The sequence below is a fragment of the Rousettus aegyptiacus genome, unplaced genomic scaffold (assembly GCF_014176215.1).
Source record: "Rousettus aegyptiacus isolate mRouAeg1 unplaced genomic scaffold, mRouAeg1.p scaffold_m13_p_5, whole genome shotgun sequence".
In the NCBI taxonomy this organism is placed as follows: Eukaryota; Metazoa; Chordata; class Mammalia; order Chiroptera; family Pteropodidae; genus Rousettus; species Rousettus aegyptiacus.
Window position 1 is genome coordinate 4,915,610 of NW_023416308.1, and position 18,886 is coordinate 4,934,495.

The window sequence follows — 18,886 nt, forward strand, 5'->3', positions numbered from 1 at the left end:
CTGCTAAGCAGGGTCGGGTCTGGTTAGTACTTGGATGGGAGACCACCTAGGAAGACTAGGTGCCGTTTAAAAAAGAAATGGGTAAAGGAGAGCACGATGAGAAAATTTTTGTACAGTACTCTGTACTGTAATATGTGTAATGGTTGAGAAAATGAACTCAGTTTGAATTTCAGCTCCAACAATTATTGGTTGTGTAATTTTAGGGCAAGTTAATTAACCTCTCTGCAGGTCAGTTTCCTCATCTGAAAATGGAGATAATAGTACTTACTTCGGTTTCCTGAGAATGAAATGAATTGCATGCTCAGGAATTTTTAACCTATTACTAGAAAGCACCTCATATTAAAGCCAAGTTCACTGCTGCTTCAGGCCATCTCTTCTGCCAATCTCTAAGACTGGAATACCTTGCCCCATGTTCCCACGACTGATTTCTCATTTAAGTCTCTGAACAAATAGCACCTTTCAGGAGGAGCCTTCTTTGACAATTAGTTCAAAGTAGCTGACTAGTCACTCTCCATTTCATTACTGTTTTCTTTTCTTCCCATTCCTTATCAGAGGTTTCCCTGTTTATGGTTAGTCTCAAGGGCCCAGCATGTCAACTCTATGAGAGTACAGTTTTGTCTGTCCTGCGTGCTCTCATTTTATCCCCAGTGCCTGGCACCCACTAGTAAATTTATCCAAAGATCATGTCAGACTCTCCTACTTGGGAAAATTTACTCATTCAAAAATTTAACCTGGCTGAGTATTTCAAATTCTGACTGGAGAACAAGAATGTAATAAAAAGTTAGTGCTGTTTCTTTTATTTATATACATATACATTTTAAAAGTTACTTTTCATTTTTTAATTATACATTCAATGTAGAAAAACTGAAAGATACAAATAAACATGGTCTTATCTATATCCTTCCAGACTTTTTTCCTTTGGACAGATGTATATTTATTATAATAATTCCTGCCCCTCCAAAAAGTCTTCAAAAATAACAACAAACAAACAGAAAAAATAAAGGCAGACTGGTCTTAACTGTACCAAAAGTGCTAATTTATATTATATTCAAATCTATGTGCATTTATTTCAATTTCAACTTTTAAGATCTAAGTTGATGCTGTAAAAATATACTAAAAGATTCTACTTTCAACAGCAGCAGTTTCAGAATAACTAAGAACTTGATTCCAGTGTGCTGCTCCCAAAAGCCAAACATTACTTTTTTTATTAAAATAAGTGGCTTTCTAGTATTGCATTGAGAAGAATGTTCTGCTGGTTCAGCCACAAGCTCTTCACATATATCTAGTTATTTTTAGTAAACTCTTTTATTCATTTTGGTGTTCTTGAAAATATTCATCAAACAGAGAAGAAGACTCATCTTCATGTTCCTGATGCAAAGAAAACACAAAAGAGAAAATACATTCATTTCCCCTCAGTTAGACTTAGTATGTGTTCACATATTTTCCAGGTAATGCTCTATAAGGAGCAAATGCCCAGCACCAGCTCCAGGTACTGCACATAGTAAAGAGTTAACAGTAACAAAAAGCGTGACTGATAGAATATCTTCAGATATATGATAAAGTGTTTATATCTCATTAGAAGCATTTCTTACATGAGTTTATAGTCATGCCGATTCTCAACTACCAGTGAGCGCCAACCAATATTTTTATCAAAAGCCAGTAAGTATTCTAAACCAGAAATTACCTTTGGTTCTTTAAATTCCAAGTCTTCTCCATACTGAATGGCAAAATCAATATGCTGGAGGACAATGTTCATGCTTTCTTCATCTGACTGATCATAAGGCAAAAATCGAACCATGCTGTAGTCGTCAATCTGTAAGTTAGGAATTTTAGAAAGCGTCATTCTGCAATTGTGCCAATACTTACTTTTGAAATTATATTTGAGTTTAAAACTATTTATACTTCTGATTAAGCCATTTGTGTGCAGGGGGATGTTGGGAGAGACAGAATGACAGTAAATCAATATTCATTTTTCTAACTTCTGACCTAGTAGAACACTCAACTTATTACTTACCTAGACACAGTTTCATGGGCATTTATCTGAATTCAACAACCACTGAAAATTTCAAAAGGGCACAGATAGTTCTGAACTCCCAAAATGGCTTAGAATAATAGACATGTCAGTTAATCTACTGGCTACCGTCAATAACTGCTTCTAAATTAAACTGCGGACCCACCAGCCCACAGGCTTCCAACACCCTCTTCCTCCCTTTGCAAGGAAAGAGGGTTGGACTGTGTTTTCCATAATGGTGGCCACTGACTGGACCTCTGTAAATACTTGACTAGTCATTAAAAAAAACTTAAAAAGCTTACCAATCCACATATGGCTTTAGTCAACTTTTTGAATTTTTTGCTTCTTAGGTCACTTGTAGAATCATTTAATAAAGAATACATGTCTGGATCTAGAAACCTTTAAAAGTGAGAAAGAAGACCAATGAATAAAAGGAAGAATAAATCGGGAAACTAGATTTACAAACTGACAGAACCTCACATGTAAATAAAGCTTAGAAGGTTCATCTCTGCAATTGAGATCTGATGATAATGGGAGATGTGAACTCACTTCTCAATTTCCTTTTTAGCTTTCTTACTCAGCAGATCCATTTTCGTCATGATGTTAACTTGTGGAATTTCTAGAGAGATCATAGCACTCAGGGCTGCCAAGATGCCAGAAATAAACTGAAGGAGGAAATTGGAAATGGAAGATGAATCAATTGGGGTCATCAAAGTTCCCTGGTCTCTGCATAAAATAGAGGCTTCTACTCCTCAATGGAACAAAACTGGCCTAACTCAAAGAAACACTAATCCTGACTATAGGATGGCCCACTAATTAGAGGGTTCAGCCCTGGTTTCCATAGGTGAGGACAGGAAGGAAGGTGGAGATTTCACCTACACTGATCACAAATTTCCATTTAGATGATATTGTTAACCTTTTTTCCCACTGAAATTCTTTAAGAGCAATTAATGAAAAATAAAAAGTTTTACATAGTTCATAAACTACACAAAAGGTCTTCCACAAATTAAAAACAGACTTACATAATATGCATCTACCTCATTTTTCTTGGTAAGCACTAGTTCCTCTAAATCTATATAATACCATAATTTATCAATGAAATTAAAAATCCATTATAATAATTTAATAAGGGATACTAGATAACTCTGAAGTATAGTTTATGAAAGGTCCAGAATCACACAATGATTAAAGGAGGCTGTCATCTACTTGTACTCAAGACTGAAAAATCGACCACAGATTTATCCTCGAACCTTGAACGACTCCACCATGAACTGAGAATCAACCAGAAAAACCCCGCAGACTCGGAACTCCCACTGTTCTAGCTGCTGGACCAGCTGCTTCATCACGGGCAGGTGTGTGTACAACTCGATCTGACCTACGGCGAAGAACATTACCAGACTGTCACGATCGGAAAATATGTTAAATCATCAAATTACAGAAAAAAAAATGTTTTTCATAAGACAGTTAAAAAAAAAAAAAAAAGGAAGTCAACCTCTGGTAGTAATATATTCAGTTTCTAAGGGGTCTTACAGCTTTTCGAAGCAATCACAAAACCATGAAGTTCTTTGCAGTTAGGGAATATTCCTCAAGTGATATTTTTATGTCATCGTCATTTTTCTGTGGGTGAGTGTATGCTTAATTAAAAGCAAGGGGAAAAAAGGGAGAGCCACAATGATCAAAGCTAGGTTAAGCTCAAGTCTCAAATCCACAGTCTGGCTTAAGAAGTCACGTGTGATGCTCTGTCCCCAGCAGCCTCCCTTCATCACATTTCTCTTTTCTTACTGTGCTCCAGACGCAACAGCCATTTGGTGCCTCAAACCCACCTCGCTCCTTCTTGACTCAAGGCCTGCAGCCTGCTATGCCCTCTGCCTGGACCACAGAATCTCTCGCGTTCACCCTATGGCCCAGCTCACAGGCCCCTGGATCAGAAATCACCCCTAACCTCCCTGCTATGTGATGGTCTGTGCCACTCCTGTGGGGTGGGGCACCTGTCCCTATGAATATTAAATAATCACTTGGGTGATTTCTGTTTATGCTGTCTAGCACTCCCAGTTGGCAGAGACGACGGGGGCCTGGACCCTCTCCGGCATTCTCCATGTACAAAGTTAAGCACACAGTAAACGCAATGAATGAATTAGAGCCAATGAGTGAGCGCTCTCTCTGTACCTTACTGCAGCATGTACAGTTCAGAGATACTAATGCTTCTCCATTTCCTTCCACTGAGGACAGAACTTCAAGGAAAACGACACATTCGAATTGTGGACTTACCTGGACAGTCAAAAAGGATGTAGTCGTCCTCTACGTGACCAAGACAGTTCTCTAGCCAATCAAAATTATTGGCAAAGTACTCCATGCAAAATATCAATCCTCCATTGGGACCGAACCGCAGGGAATGGTCCTCCATCACGTCATCCACCTCGATCAGTTCCCGGATGTCTGAAAAGGACAGACAGGGCCCAGAATACAAAAGCGTCCATTTGAAAACTGTCACCCTCACGAGTGATAATTAACAATTATATAACAACTCACACATATGAAATGATTTCTATACATGGTTATTCACTGTAGCAGTGTCTGCAGAACTAATTAAATTATCATATAGTTGAACAATGGAGCTATAAAAATGAGAAGTTCTTTACGCATTTGATTATGATACAATCTCACAGGTATACTGTTAAGTGAAAAGTATAAGGTGCAGTACTCTGCGTGAGAATGCCGTCATCTGTGTTTAAAAAACAAGACAGACTCAGGATATGTACATGATAAAATACATATTTGACTTTATATGCACAGACTCTATGGGAAAACACCCCAGCAACTGGCAACAGTGGCTGCCTCCAGGGAGGGGAGCTGAGAGCTGGGACACAGAGCTGGGAGGGAGACATTTATACTCTTTATCTTTTGCATTTTGAGCCATATGATTATACACTACCTATTCTAAAACAAGTAAAACAAAACCATTGTGTTTCTTAACACAATGACCCCAGGGAAGCTAATGGGGACTATGTCAGATCAGCTAAATCACCTATAGCACAGGTTTAAAAAATCGTTATATGCATGACTCTCCTCTATTACTAAGTTTTGAAAATCAGTATTTCTAACTTTCCAGAGCAGGTTTTTACTTTTGTGCTCAAACCTACAATCTCTGATCACAGAAAACTGTGCCTCACTCACAGACACCTGCATATGGATAATAACTTCTTATGCATCTTCCCAGGGTAACATCTAACCCAAGCTGGGACCAAAAAATTGGTCTGCTAAAAGGATGATGCAAGGATACTAGTCGGTAAGACGCTTGGACCAGAAAGTGATGTAAACCTGGGGCTGGAGGGACCTTGTCGGGCCATACACATCCTGAAGCAGAGAAAGCTGGTTTGTAAGAGACAGAGCGAGAGACAGAAGGCTACCCTCGGCTCCCATTAGTTTTCACATTTTGAGTGCCAGTCTCTCAGAAAGCCTTGTTCTTGGGTTTTGTGAGGGGTTCCCTGATTCCGTCTAATAAATCCTCCTTTTATGTAAACTAGCTTGAGTGCTTTCTGCTGGGTGCAAACAATCTCAAAGCAATGCAGTGCCTTTTTGTCAGGAAGATGACTATTTCATACCTTCTCCTCTCTCTTCACCTGCCTCCCCAGCCCATCAGCACCCACTCCCAGCCACTCTCAGCTGATAACCACACATGTCATTAACAGACATCAGAAGCCAACAAAGGAGAGTTTCCCACATTCCCACCACGAATATCACACAGTGCCTTCCATGCCGCCTTCTCTCCTGCTACAACGGAAGCAGCGAAGGCCAAACCTTCCTCTTGTTCAAAGCCCCTTCTCCTTTGTTTCTCATTCTTGAAGTTGTTCTCATTCTCTGGAATCTACAGTTTCTCTTTCTACTGGATCATCGTCTTCAGTATACAAGTCCATTCCTGTTACCATCTCCAACCTTAAAACGAAACCTCCCTTGACCCTCACATCCTCCTCGTTACCATCCCACTTCTCTCCTTCCACAGCAAAACTTTATCAGTAAGTCTTCTCCTCTCAGAGCCTATGCCGTATCACCTCCAGGTCATTCTTCAAACCACTCCGGTCTGGCTTTCATCCCCACCACTCCCCTGAAACCACCAGCCAACGTCACCAACAACTCCGTGGCCCAGAATCTAACAGCCACGCCTCCGTCCTCATCTTCCACAACTGCCCAGCTGCATCTGACACCCCCAACCACCAGCTCTTTCTTGAAACATTCTCTCCTCATGGCTTTTGGCTTTTGTGATGCAACATTTTCCTAACTTTTCTGCTACCTTATTGACTCCACTTCCTCTACCCAGCCTGTGAAGAAGATCAGACAACTTCTCGGCTTGGTCTTGGGTCCTTTTCTCTAACCATGCCACCTCCCAACCTGATCTCACCCAGTCCCACAGCCTTGTGTTTTATCTCTTGCTGTTGACCCTCAAATTTATATCTCCAAGCCGGACCTCACTCCTGAATCCCAGACCATTATATCCAAATGGCTCCTTGATATTGCCTCTTTTTTTTTTTTTTTGATATTGCTTCTTGATATCTATAAGACATCTCGAAACTTAGCAAGTGAAAGGAAAACTGCCCCAAACCTAAACCAACTTATCTTCCTCCTAAGTGGATACTATTATGCACTCAACGGCTCAAGTCAAAAACCTAAGAGTCAGCCTTGATTCCTGCCTTTCCCACACTTCTGGTTCCATCTTTCATAGAATATTGCCGACTCGACTTGCGAAATATATACAGAATCTGTACTCTTTTTTATATCTCTACCACGACTGCCTAAGTCCAAGCCACCTGGACAACTATGATAGCCACAGTGCTGGTCTGTTTCTTCTCTTGACCCTCTAGAGTCCATTTTTCATCCAGGAGCCAGTTAATTTTAAAAACATAAAAAAGATGCCAATCCTCTCCCCCGTTTGAAAATCTCTAATGGCATTCCACTATTGACAAGTGCTACAAATTGAATGTTTGTGTCCTCGTCAAATTTCCTAAGTGCTAAACCTAATGCCCAAAGTGGTAACTCTCAGGGCTCTTATAAAAGAGGCCCCAGAGAGATCCCTCACTCTCCATCATGTAAGGACATGGGGAGAAATTGGCAGTCTGCAACCTACAAGTGCACCTTCATCGGAACCTGACTTTACTGGCACTCTGATGATCTTGGACTTCCAGTCTCCAGACCTGTAAGAAATATATTTCTGTTGTTTATAAGCCACCCAGTCTGTGGCATTTCATTACAGCAGCCCAAAGAGACTAAGAAAACAGGATAAAATCCAAACTTCTCACGTCAACTAGCTCCTACCCACTTATTTCTTTCGCTCATTATGTTTCAGCTCATCAATATCTTTGCTTTTCTGGAACATACCAAAACCCTTTCCCATCTCTAGGTTATTTCTGACCTTGAGGTTCCCTCATCTCGAAAAGCCTTTCCCCAGATTGGTGAGCACATTACCATCTTCAAGTCTTGGCCCAAATGTCCCTTCCTCAGAGACACTGTCCCTGACTACACTGACTAAAGCAACCTCCCCCAGTTACTCCCGCTCATCGGCTTATTTGTTGTCCTTATCACACTCTGTATCATGTTTATTATTTTTCTTATTGCTCATCTTCCCCACTAAAAGGTCCACAAAAGCAAGGATGTCTTGTTCTCTGCTATAATCCTGGTATCTGGCATAAAGTAGGTGCTCAACGAAAATTTGAATGAATAAATTAAAAGAATTTTAAAAAACTACTTAGGCTTTCTACTTCTAGTATGATCAGCAGTTAACTGGATTCACCACAGCAGGACTAAGCATGAAAGGGACAGAAAAGGACAGTGGGTAGGGAGGCATCTACTCACTTTTATTTCATACATCAGAGAACAAGAAAGGATACTGTCACTCATGTCACCATCAGTGGATGTCACTGAATGATATTCAGCCTCATGATGTTCACCATTAAATCAGCGAACCAGAGTGTCATAACTAACTTTTCGGCTTCTGTGCCAAGCGCCCAGCACTCACTGCCTCCTCATCCCTTTATTTTTCCTGGGGGAGAGAGAAGGCTCTGCTCAGGACTCACCAGCCATTACGGAGTAGTTGAAGTGTTCTGCTGCAGGATCGAGGTTCACAACCTGGACAGACCGATTGAGGGCTTCACAGTGCTGGACCATGGTGGCGCAGTAGGTGCTCTGTAATGACACAAGACCCAAAGGGTCAGAACAGCAATGTAGTGCTACCGTCTGCACCCCAGAAGGACTCTACACCCCTTGGGCACTGTCTACTAAGGACAAAACTATGCCTTCATCGACCAGGAAGCTGAGTGAAAACAGAAAAGGCACTAGGCTGGGAGTCAAGACACCTGACTGGGCTGCAGATCCGGACCTGGTTGTGACTCACAGGTAACTTCAGGGAAGTTTCTTCTCCACTCTGCCCCTCAATTTTCTCATCTCTAACTAGAATGACCTCCATGATCACCATGGCTCCTACTGCTCCAACATGCAACAAGCAGAATTTAAAGGGACTATTTCTGTTTGCATAGTGCAGCACCTAACGTGTGGGGTCCCCACAAGGACTTGCACAGTCCAAACAGAGTTGTAGGTAGGGTGATCAGAGATGATGTCTCTGAGGAGGGGGATATTTGAGCTGAGGGATGGGAATGTCCTTGCAAGCCAGAAGAACGTTCCAAGATGGGAGAACGTTGGGGTCAACAAACAGCATGGAGATGAGCTATGTGCTCGCAACTTCTGGTTTAGAGAATTCTTTATTCCTCATGTAGTTGATACCACACTATGTTAAAATCTTTAGGCTACTTGTCTGTTTAATCTACCCTCTATTTTCAAGCAGGAATGTGTCATATTCAGTTTTATAAGCCCAGGGATTAGCACAGTACCTGGTACATAATACACGCTTGGTAATTATTTCTGACTGAGGATGGAGATTTTGTGTGTGTGTGTGTGTGTGTGTGTGTGTGTGTGTGTGTGTTTCTCAATAACACAGTCCTCAGGGCTCAGAGTACTGCCTGGCACAAAATAAGTATTTCTGATAGTATACATTAAACGTTTAGAGAAAGAAGCTTTCTAACACAATAAGTCTAGAAAGCAATCTAGAATACAGAAATAAACTCTATCATTCTTTCTGGTTAGTGACTTTACACATACATAATAGATAAGCAAGGACCAAATCACAATCATGTCTATATCTCTCCTGCATCCAGATGAGGGCAGCCTCAAATCATTAATTAAAAGACCAAAGCCACACAACACCTCCAGACTTGAGTGTTTCCCATACTCCTGTTACTTGACCAATACCTTCACCATTTCCACCATATTTAAATGCTCCTAGTATTTTCTGCTTAATATTTGTTTACAAGAAAAACTATCGTTATTGTAAGCAGAAAGTCAGTTATATTTATTAATCATAATACGAACATATCCATAAAATTAAATACAACTTTACGACTCTTTCCATTCTAGCTAAATATAATTGCCTGTCAAAAGCTGAGTCTAAGCTCTGCTCTTTGAAAAGACAGGGTGATGTAAATAAGTGCTAAAGACAAACTAGTATTAAACTGACAATTTCACTTCAATACAAAGAATGGAAAAGGGAGCAACTTTCTCAATACATGATCCAATGTTCATTAATGTCAGGCCCATGTACTTCTTAAAGTCATCTCAAATACCAGAAGTCCATGTTTCAAGCTCCGAGAAAGTGACTAACGAGACCCACTTTAACCTCCTGGTAGCCAGATAGGGCCAGATTCTGGAGTTAGACAAAACTAGATTCAAATTCCAGTCGCCACTTAACTAGCTGTGATCTTGGGCAAAGAACTTAACTTTTCTGAGTCTCATTTTCCTTATCTGTAAAATTGGAATAATAGGACTCCCAGGGTTGCTGTGGAAATATGTGAGGCGTTCTGTATAGTATCTTGAGCATAAGTATAAAGTAAACATTAGTAACTATCATCATTCCCGTTTCAAAACAACAAAAAAGGACACAAGCACAGACTGCAGAAGCGCTCCACACCCCACGCCCCCACCGCCCAAGGACCCGAACCCCCCTGCCTCCCACGAACTCTGACTTCTCCCGCCAAGTGCTCACCTTCCCGCTGCCTGCGGGGCCCATGACCAGCTGCGCATACCGAGGCATGTCGGCTGTCCCGGCCCCCGGTGCCGCCGGCCGCACGGTAACTACCAAGAGGCCGGCCGCCACGCTCCCTTCGGCCTTCGCGCGACGCCGCCTGAGTTCCGGGAGCGCGGCGTGCGAACCAATCACAATCCGAGTTCTGCTTACCACGTCTGTTCTGCCACACCTCCGACTACGGAGCGCCCCGCGGGCCAAACCCCGTGTGAAACGCTTCCCGAGAGAACACCCGGGAGGGAGGGAGGTTTGGGGCGAGTGCGCAAAAGTAGTGGGCGGAAATCGGCGGCTGGGAAGCTGGTGAAGCCTGGTTGCCTTGGTGATAACGCATAACGGATGGCACTCTGCATTCCTGTGCGGGGTGCTTTGCTCCTTGGTTTGCGCACTGATGTTTGACTTATATGATGACGCTGAAGATTTGCAAATTCGCTGAGGGTCTGGAATACTGTGGAGGAAGGAACCTGCTGTTTTACAGGACATGTGTATTTCCTTTCTGTGACGCATCCCTTCCACAAAAAGATGCAAACGTGCAATCCACTAAAAAACTCTCGCCCCTCGCCCATTTAAGTCCAGGATGGTGGAGTGAGTTGTCCTCCTCGCTCTCCCGAAGCTATTCGGACAGTGTCCGGAGCGCATCGGAGGGGCCTAAAATCTGGCGTCCGCCTCTTCACTCCCAGTATTGCCGGGCCTGACGCACGTGTGCTCATGGGGGAAGGGAAGAGGGGAAAGGTTTTCCAGCACGCAGCTCGCGGTCCGGGCTCCCCGGACGAGATGCCCTGCCAGCGTCCGGTGTCCGACTGGAGGGAGTACAGCTCTTCCGTAGAGCCGCCTACGGTGGCCAGGACCGAGGGTGGCGGCGGGCGAGGCACGGGACCCCAAGGGAGTAGGGAGGATGGCGACCGGCCCCGGGTCGATACCCCGCTGTCGGGGAGGAGCTGCGAGCTGGCTGCTCCGATGGACCGGTCCCCAGTGCACTGAAGTGAGAGGCGGGGAGAAACTATGTTGTGGCCGGGATGGGAAATATAGAAGCCGACTCACTGCTTAGGGGTAGGGCTTCTCAGGAGGAAGGTTTGGTGCAAAGTAAACTGCGACAGTCGCCTGCGTGCATGCGACTTTCTCCCTCGAGGGGGCGCCGCGAAACCTGTTGGAAAAATTTCGGTCTGGCCTCAGGGTCTCTGAGTAAGCGAAGCTGGGAGAGCAGAGGAAAATGTGGGAACAGACCCACCCGGCTCCACCGAGGGCTTCCAAGTCAGCTCCCAGTGACATTAGCGACTTTTATGTCAAATGCGAATTCGTAATCGCCAATGAAGTAGATGACTATGAATATTAGAGGCACCTTGATTCTGACATTTTCTTCACACAAATACATTTATTTTGAGCAGGTTTTTACTCATTTCCTGAATGCTGAAGACAATCAGTTGTTGAAGTCACTGCCATAGGCGGTACCGTCTCATCCGTTTCATCCGTTATTCCCTGAAAGCGGGAACTGCCGGGGGTGGGGGAGGCTCCTCTTCAATTCAGCTGTCGTAGCTCCAGCTGCACCCATGATCATCTTTTTTTTTTCTTTTTTTTTCGTATCTAGTGAATTGAAGACTTATAAATGGGAAGGATTTTGTGTTTCTGTTCATCACAGTGCTTAGTGACGTGCTGGATGCTAGTACGTCAGAAGATTAGTGAATAAATCATTGAATAAATCGAAGGACGAGGGAAGGAAGGGAGTTTTGCCTTAATTTGAGAAAAGGAAAAAAGAACTGTACAAAATTAGAAACATTCCAAACCAACTTAGTCCCAGTATACCTCAATTACATATAATGAAGAACAAGATAGTCTTTTCCACAGCCAAATTACTTTATTAAAAATAAAGAGAACAAGAAAGTGTTACTGATACCACAGAAGCCCAAACTACTTTATTAAACTCACTGTAGGAATTAGATTAGGAGGCTATAAAAATCAGACCAAATCTGGCTTAAAGTAAATCTTGTCTAGTATGGTAAAATCTCCAATCACTTTGGAAATGTCTGCAGCCATTAGGATATAACCAGAATTACAGGAGAAAATTTGCAGGGCATTCTGTCTGATAGAAATATGCAAAATAAAAAGTATATGCAATACTGTCTTTTTTTCATTTAAAATTATTTAATGCTTATAAAGCTGTCGATTATTACATATTACTTACATCCTTTTTTAAAACAGATCAACTGGACATTCTTATTACCAGAATTCCAAAGGTACAAGTGAGTAGAGCATATAAAGCAGATAATACCTATAAATAACAGTTCAGAGAATTCAATTTTGGTATAACTACTTACACAGTAGAGTTTTAAAAATAAACTTTATTAGCATCCTCGGTGAACTTAGTCTTTCAGATTTTTCAAAGAACATTCCAGTGGGTTCTTTGTTTCTTGTTAAGATATTCTTACATCAAGCATTTTAAAAAGAATACTTCAAAATAGCAATGAATCTGAAAACTGTTTATAACTGATGTTATAGCACAGAGCACAGCCTGGGGTTTATACACAAATAGAAAGAAAAAAATTCTAGGTCGAACAACTTCAAAGAACATAATTTCCCAGTAATGCTATTTTCCTTTCTCTTGAAATTAAGAATAGAGCCATTGGAGTTAAGGAAGTAAGACGAGCCCCCTAAGGTCTCTCACTGATTTTGGCGGGGGGAACAATTTAATATCAATTAAATGATATCTAAATCTGTATTCATTTTGCTTTTCCTTGGAATATTTATAGTCCTTACAGTTATCTATGATAAACACACATGCAATTATCTGTGTGTGTATACATTTATATATGTAATGCATATAAACAAATAGTGTGGTGGTTTTAAAATGGATATCGCTGAATCATATGATATTCTACATTTAATTTTTTGAGGAACTGCCATACCGTTTCCATAGCAGCTGCACTGTTTCACATTCCCACCAGCAATTCACAGGGTTCCATTTCTCCATGTCCTAGCTAACACTGGGTTTTTTTTTTTTTTTTTTGATGATCATCATTCTATGGGTATGAAGTAGGTATCTCATTGTGATTTTGATTTGCATTTCCCTAATGATTAGTGACACCATTTTTTCATGCCCTTATTGGCCACTTGTGTATCTTCTTTGGAGACAGCCAAAGTCTCCTCAAGTTCTTCGCCCATATTTCAAGTGTGTTGTTTGTTGTTGAGTTTAACTATTATTTTTAAATGTTTCATTTTCTGTAAAGAAATGCTATCAAGCTTTTGAGAACTGCATCTCAGAAATATGGATCAACAGGGACATATATTCTTAATAAGCCCACATTTATGACTTGAAAAAGGATTTTTTTAAAAAATGGACTTTTAAATATTGGCTTGATATTTATTTTATTATTACAGATTTCAAATTATGATTTTTAAGGGTCATAACAATTTCCAGATGATTTTCTATTGTTTGCAAACTAGTCCTTCAGTATGCAAATATAATTCTTATCTATACTATCTGACTTGCCCAAATCTTAAAGAAATAACTAAATTTATACTTTAATATGTAAAATTATAGTGACCTTTGTTATCAATAATGTTGAACAAAACTGCTTGTTTAATTCACTGTACTAAATACAAACTTTTAACTTAAAATCTGTTCTGCCAGTTCTATTTGTAATAGCCAAAAACTGGAAACAACCCAAATGTCCATCAACAGGTGGGTGTATAATCAAATTGTGGTATATCCATATCTATATCTATATCAATATCTATATCTATATCTATATTTATATCTATAAATATATACATGCAATGGAATATAATCCAATAATAAAAAGGAATAAACCTTTGTTACACTTGCATGGTTAGATTTCAAATTAATTATGTTAAGTGAAAAAGTCAAACAAAATATATATACTGTATGTTTTTATTTATACCAATCTCAAGAAAATGCAAAGTAATTTATAGTGATAGCACATCAGTGGTTGCCTGGCGAGAAGAGGTGTGTGGTGATGTGGGAAGTGTAACAAAGAGTTATTTCCTGATTAAATTTTGCCAGATATTGTTTTTCCTCAATCTGCTACCCTAAATTAAGTTACTAGTCTCAATATGTCTGAAACTGAAAACTAGTTTCCATTCTTCTGGGAACATGTCTCAACTTGCATTTTTGTATTAAAAGGCTTCAGTATTTAAAACATTGACATATCTGAAATTATGTAAATATATAGTTTTAATAAGTTTCTGCAAAGCCCTTCATTTTAACACTGCCTCATTAAAAGCATACAATTGTGTTATTTTATCTTGAGTCCATTACAGAATAGAATTTTATAACTATATACTAAAGTCAAATGAATGACAAAATTTTGTTGTAAATCTTTAAAATACAAATATTGCGTGTATATTCCTGTTTAGTATGATCTGACATACAGTAAGCCAACAAAGTTCAAGTTTGCATCTCAGCAGAGTTCAAAATAACATCATCCATATGCAATGATTTATAACATATATAGTGAATATTTACAAATATCTTAGATTTTTGTGTGTTCTAAAACCAAATGGCATATCACATATCTCTAAGTTTGACTCATGCTACTACTCCAAAATAATCATTAACACATGTAAATACATAGATCTGAACAATTTGTTAAACTGATCTTTCTCATAAATTCGCATAATAATGTCCTTGCCTACAGAAGGAATCAAAGATGGACACAAAGTGAACTCACACATAGCCAAGCTGCAAGAGTTATGGAAAATTCCTCGAATTCAAACAATTCATATCCCTAAATCAATGACAGATTCATCCTTTCTAAAGGTATGCTAACTACTACCAAACTTTTATTTAAATAGCAATGCTCTTTGTATTCAGAGCTGAACTTTTTATTGAAAGAAAGCTACTTAGAGGGTAAGAAAGCTACTGCAGAAGACAAGGTACACCCAGCATACTGTCTAGGATTCCATAAATATCTGCTGGGTAAACTCATGAATGAATGCAATTTCATCATTATAGATTCCTTATCATAAGAGTTCTTTCATGGCTTTATGATACTTCAGATCTGATGTACCTTTACGCAGAAAGCTCAGTGCCCCAAACACAAAGATGTTTGAGGTAAGTTCCATTCTAGAGATGGAAACCCAACCTCATAAAGATTTTGCTCAAGGACTACAAAATTAGAAGCAAGCACATAAAATGGCAATAAGCCTTTTACAACTATTGACCTGTAAAGATCATAGCTGCCAGAATATCATCTCTGGAGCAATACAAATTAGGGTTACTAATGATTTATGCAAACTGGTAAGTTTTTCTGGCCAACATTTTGAATTTTCCCTGGACTTATTACCTACCCAGTCCAGTAAATCCTGTGTGTGTGTGGTGTGTGTATTTTATATATATATATAAAAATAAATACACACACATAGTGAAGTCTTGCGTTCTAGGAATGTTCTAATATCAGCAAGTACTGCCATGAAAATCTTAGTTGAAATTACTACTATCAAAGACCATGAGACAGACTATCCTTCAGTCTGGCCAACACAGTTATTCTTCTGGTGCTAGAAAAGACAGTTTCTTTAGTTAAACTAGAGTAATTGGGTTGCTTTTAGGTACCATGTCATATAGAAGGCAAGATGCCCACACTACTGAGAGGTAGGTATCTGGAACTCACTGACATAACAGCAGATTTGTACTTTCCTAATTTTTCTAGGGCAGTGGTCCTCAAACCTCATTGGCCATCAGAATCACTTAAGTGGAAATGGCAAGCAGACTTATTTGTACTGTTTAAATGGCCATTTCTTTCTCTCTTTGAGGGCCAAACTGACATATTCAAATTTGCCTAAATAAAATGTATGGTACAGCACAACTCTGCTGAACATTCATCCCTTCAGATAAAAGCCTATAAATCTGGTTCTGTCTCGTAGCATCCAGACCTCACCATGGGCCGGAAGTGTTATCTGTACAGCATTGATAAGACCTACAATGCAAACTCTCTGAGGATGTTAACTGAAGAGGCAGTACCTGCATATGATCGAGCATTGCTCTCAAAAGCCAGGCAGGTGCACCTCCAGCTAGTTTCTCACAAGGTGTCACAAGAAACAAGAGGGTCTTCTAACTGAGGTGATTTGTATGACAGGTGTCCTCACTCACCACAGGAGCCACCTCAGCTCTCGTTACTCACAGAAACATGGTTACCCCTGCACGACACGGCGACACCAACTGGAGAGATACGACTTGGGGCCTTCAAAAGTAGCTGCATCTGTACCTGAAAGGATCATGCAGCATTCCCTTAGGCGACCAGTGAGAAACAAAGAAGGGTCTGTTACTTATTGTTTAAAAGGAGGAAAATGTACCCCAATTTTATTTGAAAGGTAGCTAAATATTAAAGCTCGTATTCCCTAATATGTTCACTTACTGCAAAGTTCAAAATAGGTTGTATAAAAAACACAAAAGGATGTTATCTTAATACCGCTTCTTTTAGAGCTTATTTTGTGGAACTGTAAACATTTCTTGATCAACTAGAGATTCGGAAGACTGCCCTTTTCAGTGATTACTGCTCAAATTCAAAATAATACACTTCCAAAAGGAAAAGCACATGGTTGCTTCTGCACAGGGAAATACTATAAATAACAACAAAAAGAGAGAGAGAGAGGAAAAAAAGAGATAAGAAGCCTAAGTATTCAACCAACCTTCACAATAGTTGGCTTTGCATTTCAGGGTTAAGTCACAGAAGAATTCAGGGGCTAAAAGTGTCTTTTTGGCAGTTTAATAAAGAAAATTTGTATGGTCTTCCACATGATTTTGGCAGATGTTCACTTGGCTGGTTCCAATTAAGATGCTTCTCTTTCTTGTAGTTTAAAAACTGGATTTATGTTTAAAACAAGATGTAAGTTGCTGAAGATTTTTAGAAAACCAGGTAGACTGTTCATGTAATCAGGTTAATAGAATTTTAGAAGTATGAATTTTTAAAGATCTTATGGTTAAAAAATATTAAACCCAACAGTTTCATTTCTATTATAGAAGACATAAAAATCTAGAACGTGATTTGCCTTTATTGCTCTAAATAAAATTAAACATGAAATAATAGTTTCTGCTTTCATTTAAAAGAACTGCCCAGCGGTGTAAGAGTCAAGCTATTTGTAATTCTAAATAAAGCTATTTATAATATCAAGGTCAGAGACTTAACCAAGAATGAATGTCAAAACCCAGATTCACAAAAACATGATTTCAAGCCATAGCACCTCTTTTATGAGATACTGACATTTTTGGATGCACGATGTATTTTGCATAGCAGCAAATAATTTGCAAAGGGCTATATCACCAATATCATTTTAATATTCAACAAACCAGTGAAAGCAAGCCAACCAGGTGATATTAAAATTTTGGAGAGCAACTCAAACAAATCCAGACTTGGCAAGAATTACAGAATACAAAAAAGGCAAGAGAGATCATATGCTCAGGAGTACTCCTCAGAATGGATAAAGTGGAAAGGATTAAGTGGAAATTAAGTAATTTCCTAGTTAATAGTGGGTAGGGAAGTGGAAAGGAAGTAAGGAAGTTAGGCTTTCTGAACCCATATCCTGTTGCTGTGTGATAGCACCACTCGGTTCTGCTTCAAATACCATACAATGCCTATCCAAGAAGTGAGGGAAATGGCAGGAAAGAAGAAAACTCTGGTTCTAAAAAGAACAGCTGGAGGAAACTCTAGGTAGGGGAAAGATCTCTGTGGTCCCCAAGAGAAGAGAGAAGGAGCTTAAAGAAGATAGAGAATGCTGAAGCTATAACTTCCCTCTGAAAGATTTTAAAAAGCAAAGGGAAAATTGGACTTAGGGACACAAAATCTGCTATACAATAACGTGGCCAGAACACAGTACTGGCTATCTTATTTTAAAAAGAGACGTGAGGGAGGAGGGAGTTATTAAATTTTGTAAATTGCAGGCAATGTTTTTGCTAAAATTTCATAAATAAGGTAGGCCATTTTGAAGGTTCTTATATACAAATCTCGATTTTCAGGATGAAATATAATTTTCTTTCAAAAACACATTATAAATTCTTTTTTTTGTCTTCGGTTTCTACAAATGATTCTGAATCATACATTAATGAAGGAAAAAAGGAAGATTTACTAGATAAGTGTATGCAATCAATCTCAATTGAAGAACGGGGAGAAGAACATTTAATGTTAACTTGACAATCCTGTCTTGTAGATTGATGATGTGCCAGAGGTAGGAGAGGCAGCTGTGAATTGTGCCCTCTCTCTACATTTAGGATAGTATTGTTATTCATCATTAAGTCATCAAGTAATTTTGGTTTGTTCAGAAACTTTTAAAACACTGTGATTGGTTTGATGTAAATCCAGGTACCAATATTTGGGTAATAGAGTCTATGTGTAATATATGCTTTTACTTCTAGCTAGATACAATTGAATTTTTTTGTCACTTAAAATTGAATTTTTAATTTAAATCTGATAAACACATTCTATAATTCTTCCTCTGTTTATAAGTCCTCAAACAGCAACATTAGAATATCTGACAAGTATTTTTTTTGATTGGGCTGAGGAAAATTCTTAAGTACTCTAATACAGAATAGCATTTGATAGAGAGAACACCTGGCTTGCAAAGAAGGTTCCTAATAAATATTTGCTGCTTGAATACAACTTAGAAATGGAAGTATCGGTTTGCCCTATTTTATGAAAATTGCCAAACACTTGTCCTCTCAAACTAGATTAAGTTGGGAGTAGTTGTATTAATGAAAGAATTCTTTACACTATGTATTGTCTTGGGTACTTCCTTTCCATATGGCATAT

At 39.5% G+C, this 18,886-nt stretch overlaps 2 protein-coding genes across 2 annotated transcripts; one reads left to right on the plus strand and one right to left on the minus strand.

Moving 5' to 3' along the window:
- Positions 1 to 824: 824 nt before the first annotated feature.
- GPN3 (GPN-loop GTPase 3) lies at positions 825 to 10,652 on the minus strand. The gene is made up of 8 exons (XM_016149669.2): positions 10,095 to 10,652; positions 8,077 to 8,185; positions 4,280 to 4,447; positions 3,262 to 3,386; positions 2,561 to 2,676; positions 2,314 to 2,410; positions 1,685 to 1,813; positions 825 to 1,368 (listed from the first exon to the last, which is right to left on the minus strand). Exons 1-8 carry the CDS (start codon positions 10,635 to 10,637, stop codon positions 1,306 to 1,308), a joined length of 1,350 nt encoding a protein of 449 aa, XP_016005155.2. The 5' UTR covers positions 10,638 to 10,652; the 3' UTR covers positions 825 to 1,305.
- A 104-nt stretch (positions 10,653 to 10,756) lies between these two features.
- Positions 10,757 to 18,271, plus strand: FAM216A (family with sequence similarity 216 member A). The gene is given in 8 exon segments (XM_016149680.2): positions 10,757 to 10,993; positions 12,327 to 12,367; positions 14,783 to 14,904; positions 16,008 to 16,088; positions 16,090 to 16,138; positions 16,220 to 16,400; positions 16,938 to 17,011; positions 18,144 to 18,271. Coding segments are annotated over 8 exon segments (831 nt in total). The 5' UTR covers positions 10,757 to 10,838.
- Positions 18,272 to 18,886: the final 615 nt, after the last annotated feature.

Coding starts and splice junctions, on each gene's coding strand:
- GPN3 (XM_016149669.2), bottom strand. CDS start 10,637: ATGCGTCACAGAAAGGAAATACACATGTCCTGTAAAACAGCAGGTTCC. Junction 3,387..4,279: donor CATCCTTTTTGACTGTCCAG/GTAAGTCCACAA, acceptor TCTTCGCCGTAG/GTCAGATCGAGTTGTACACA. Junction 2,411..2,560: donor GCTAAAAAGGAAATTGAGAA/GTGAGTTCACAT, acceptor TCACTTTTAAAG/GTTTCTAGATCCAGACATGT.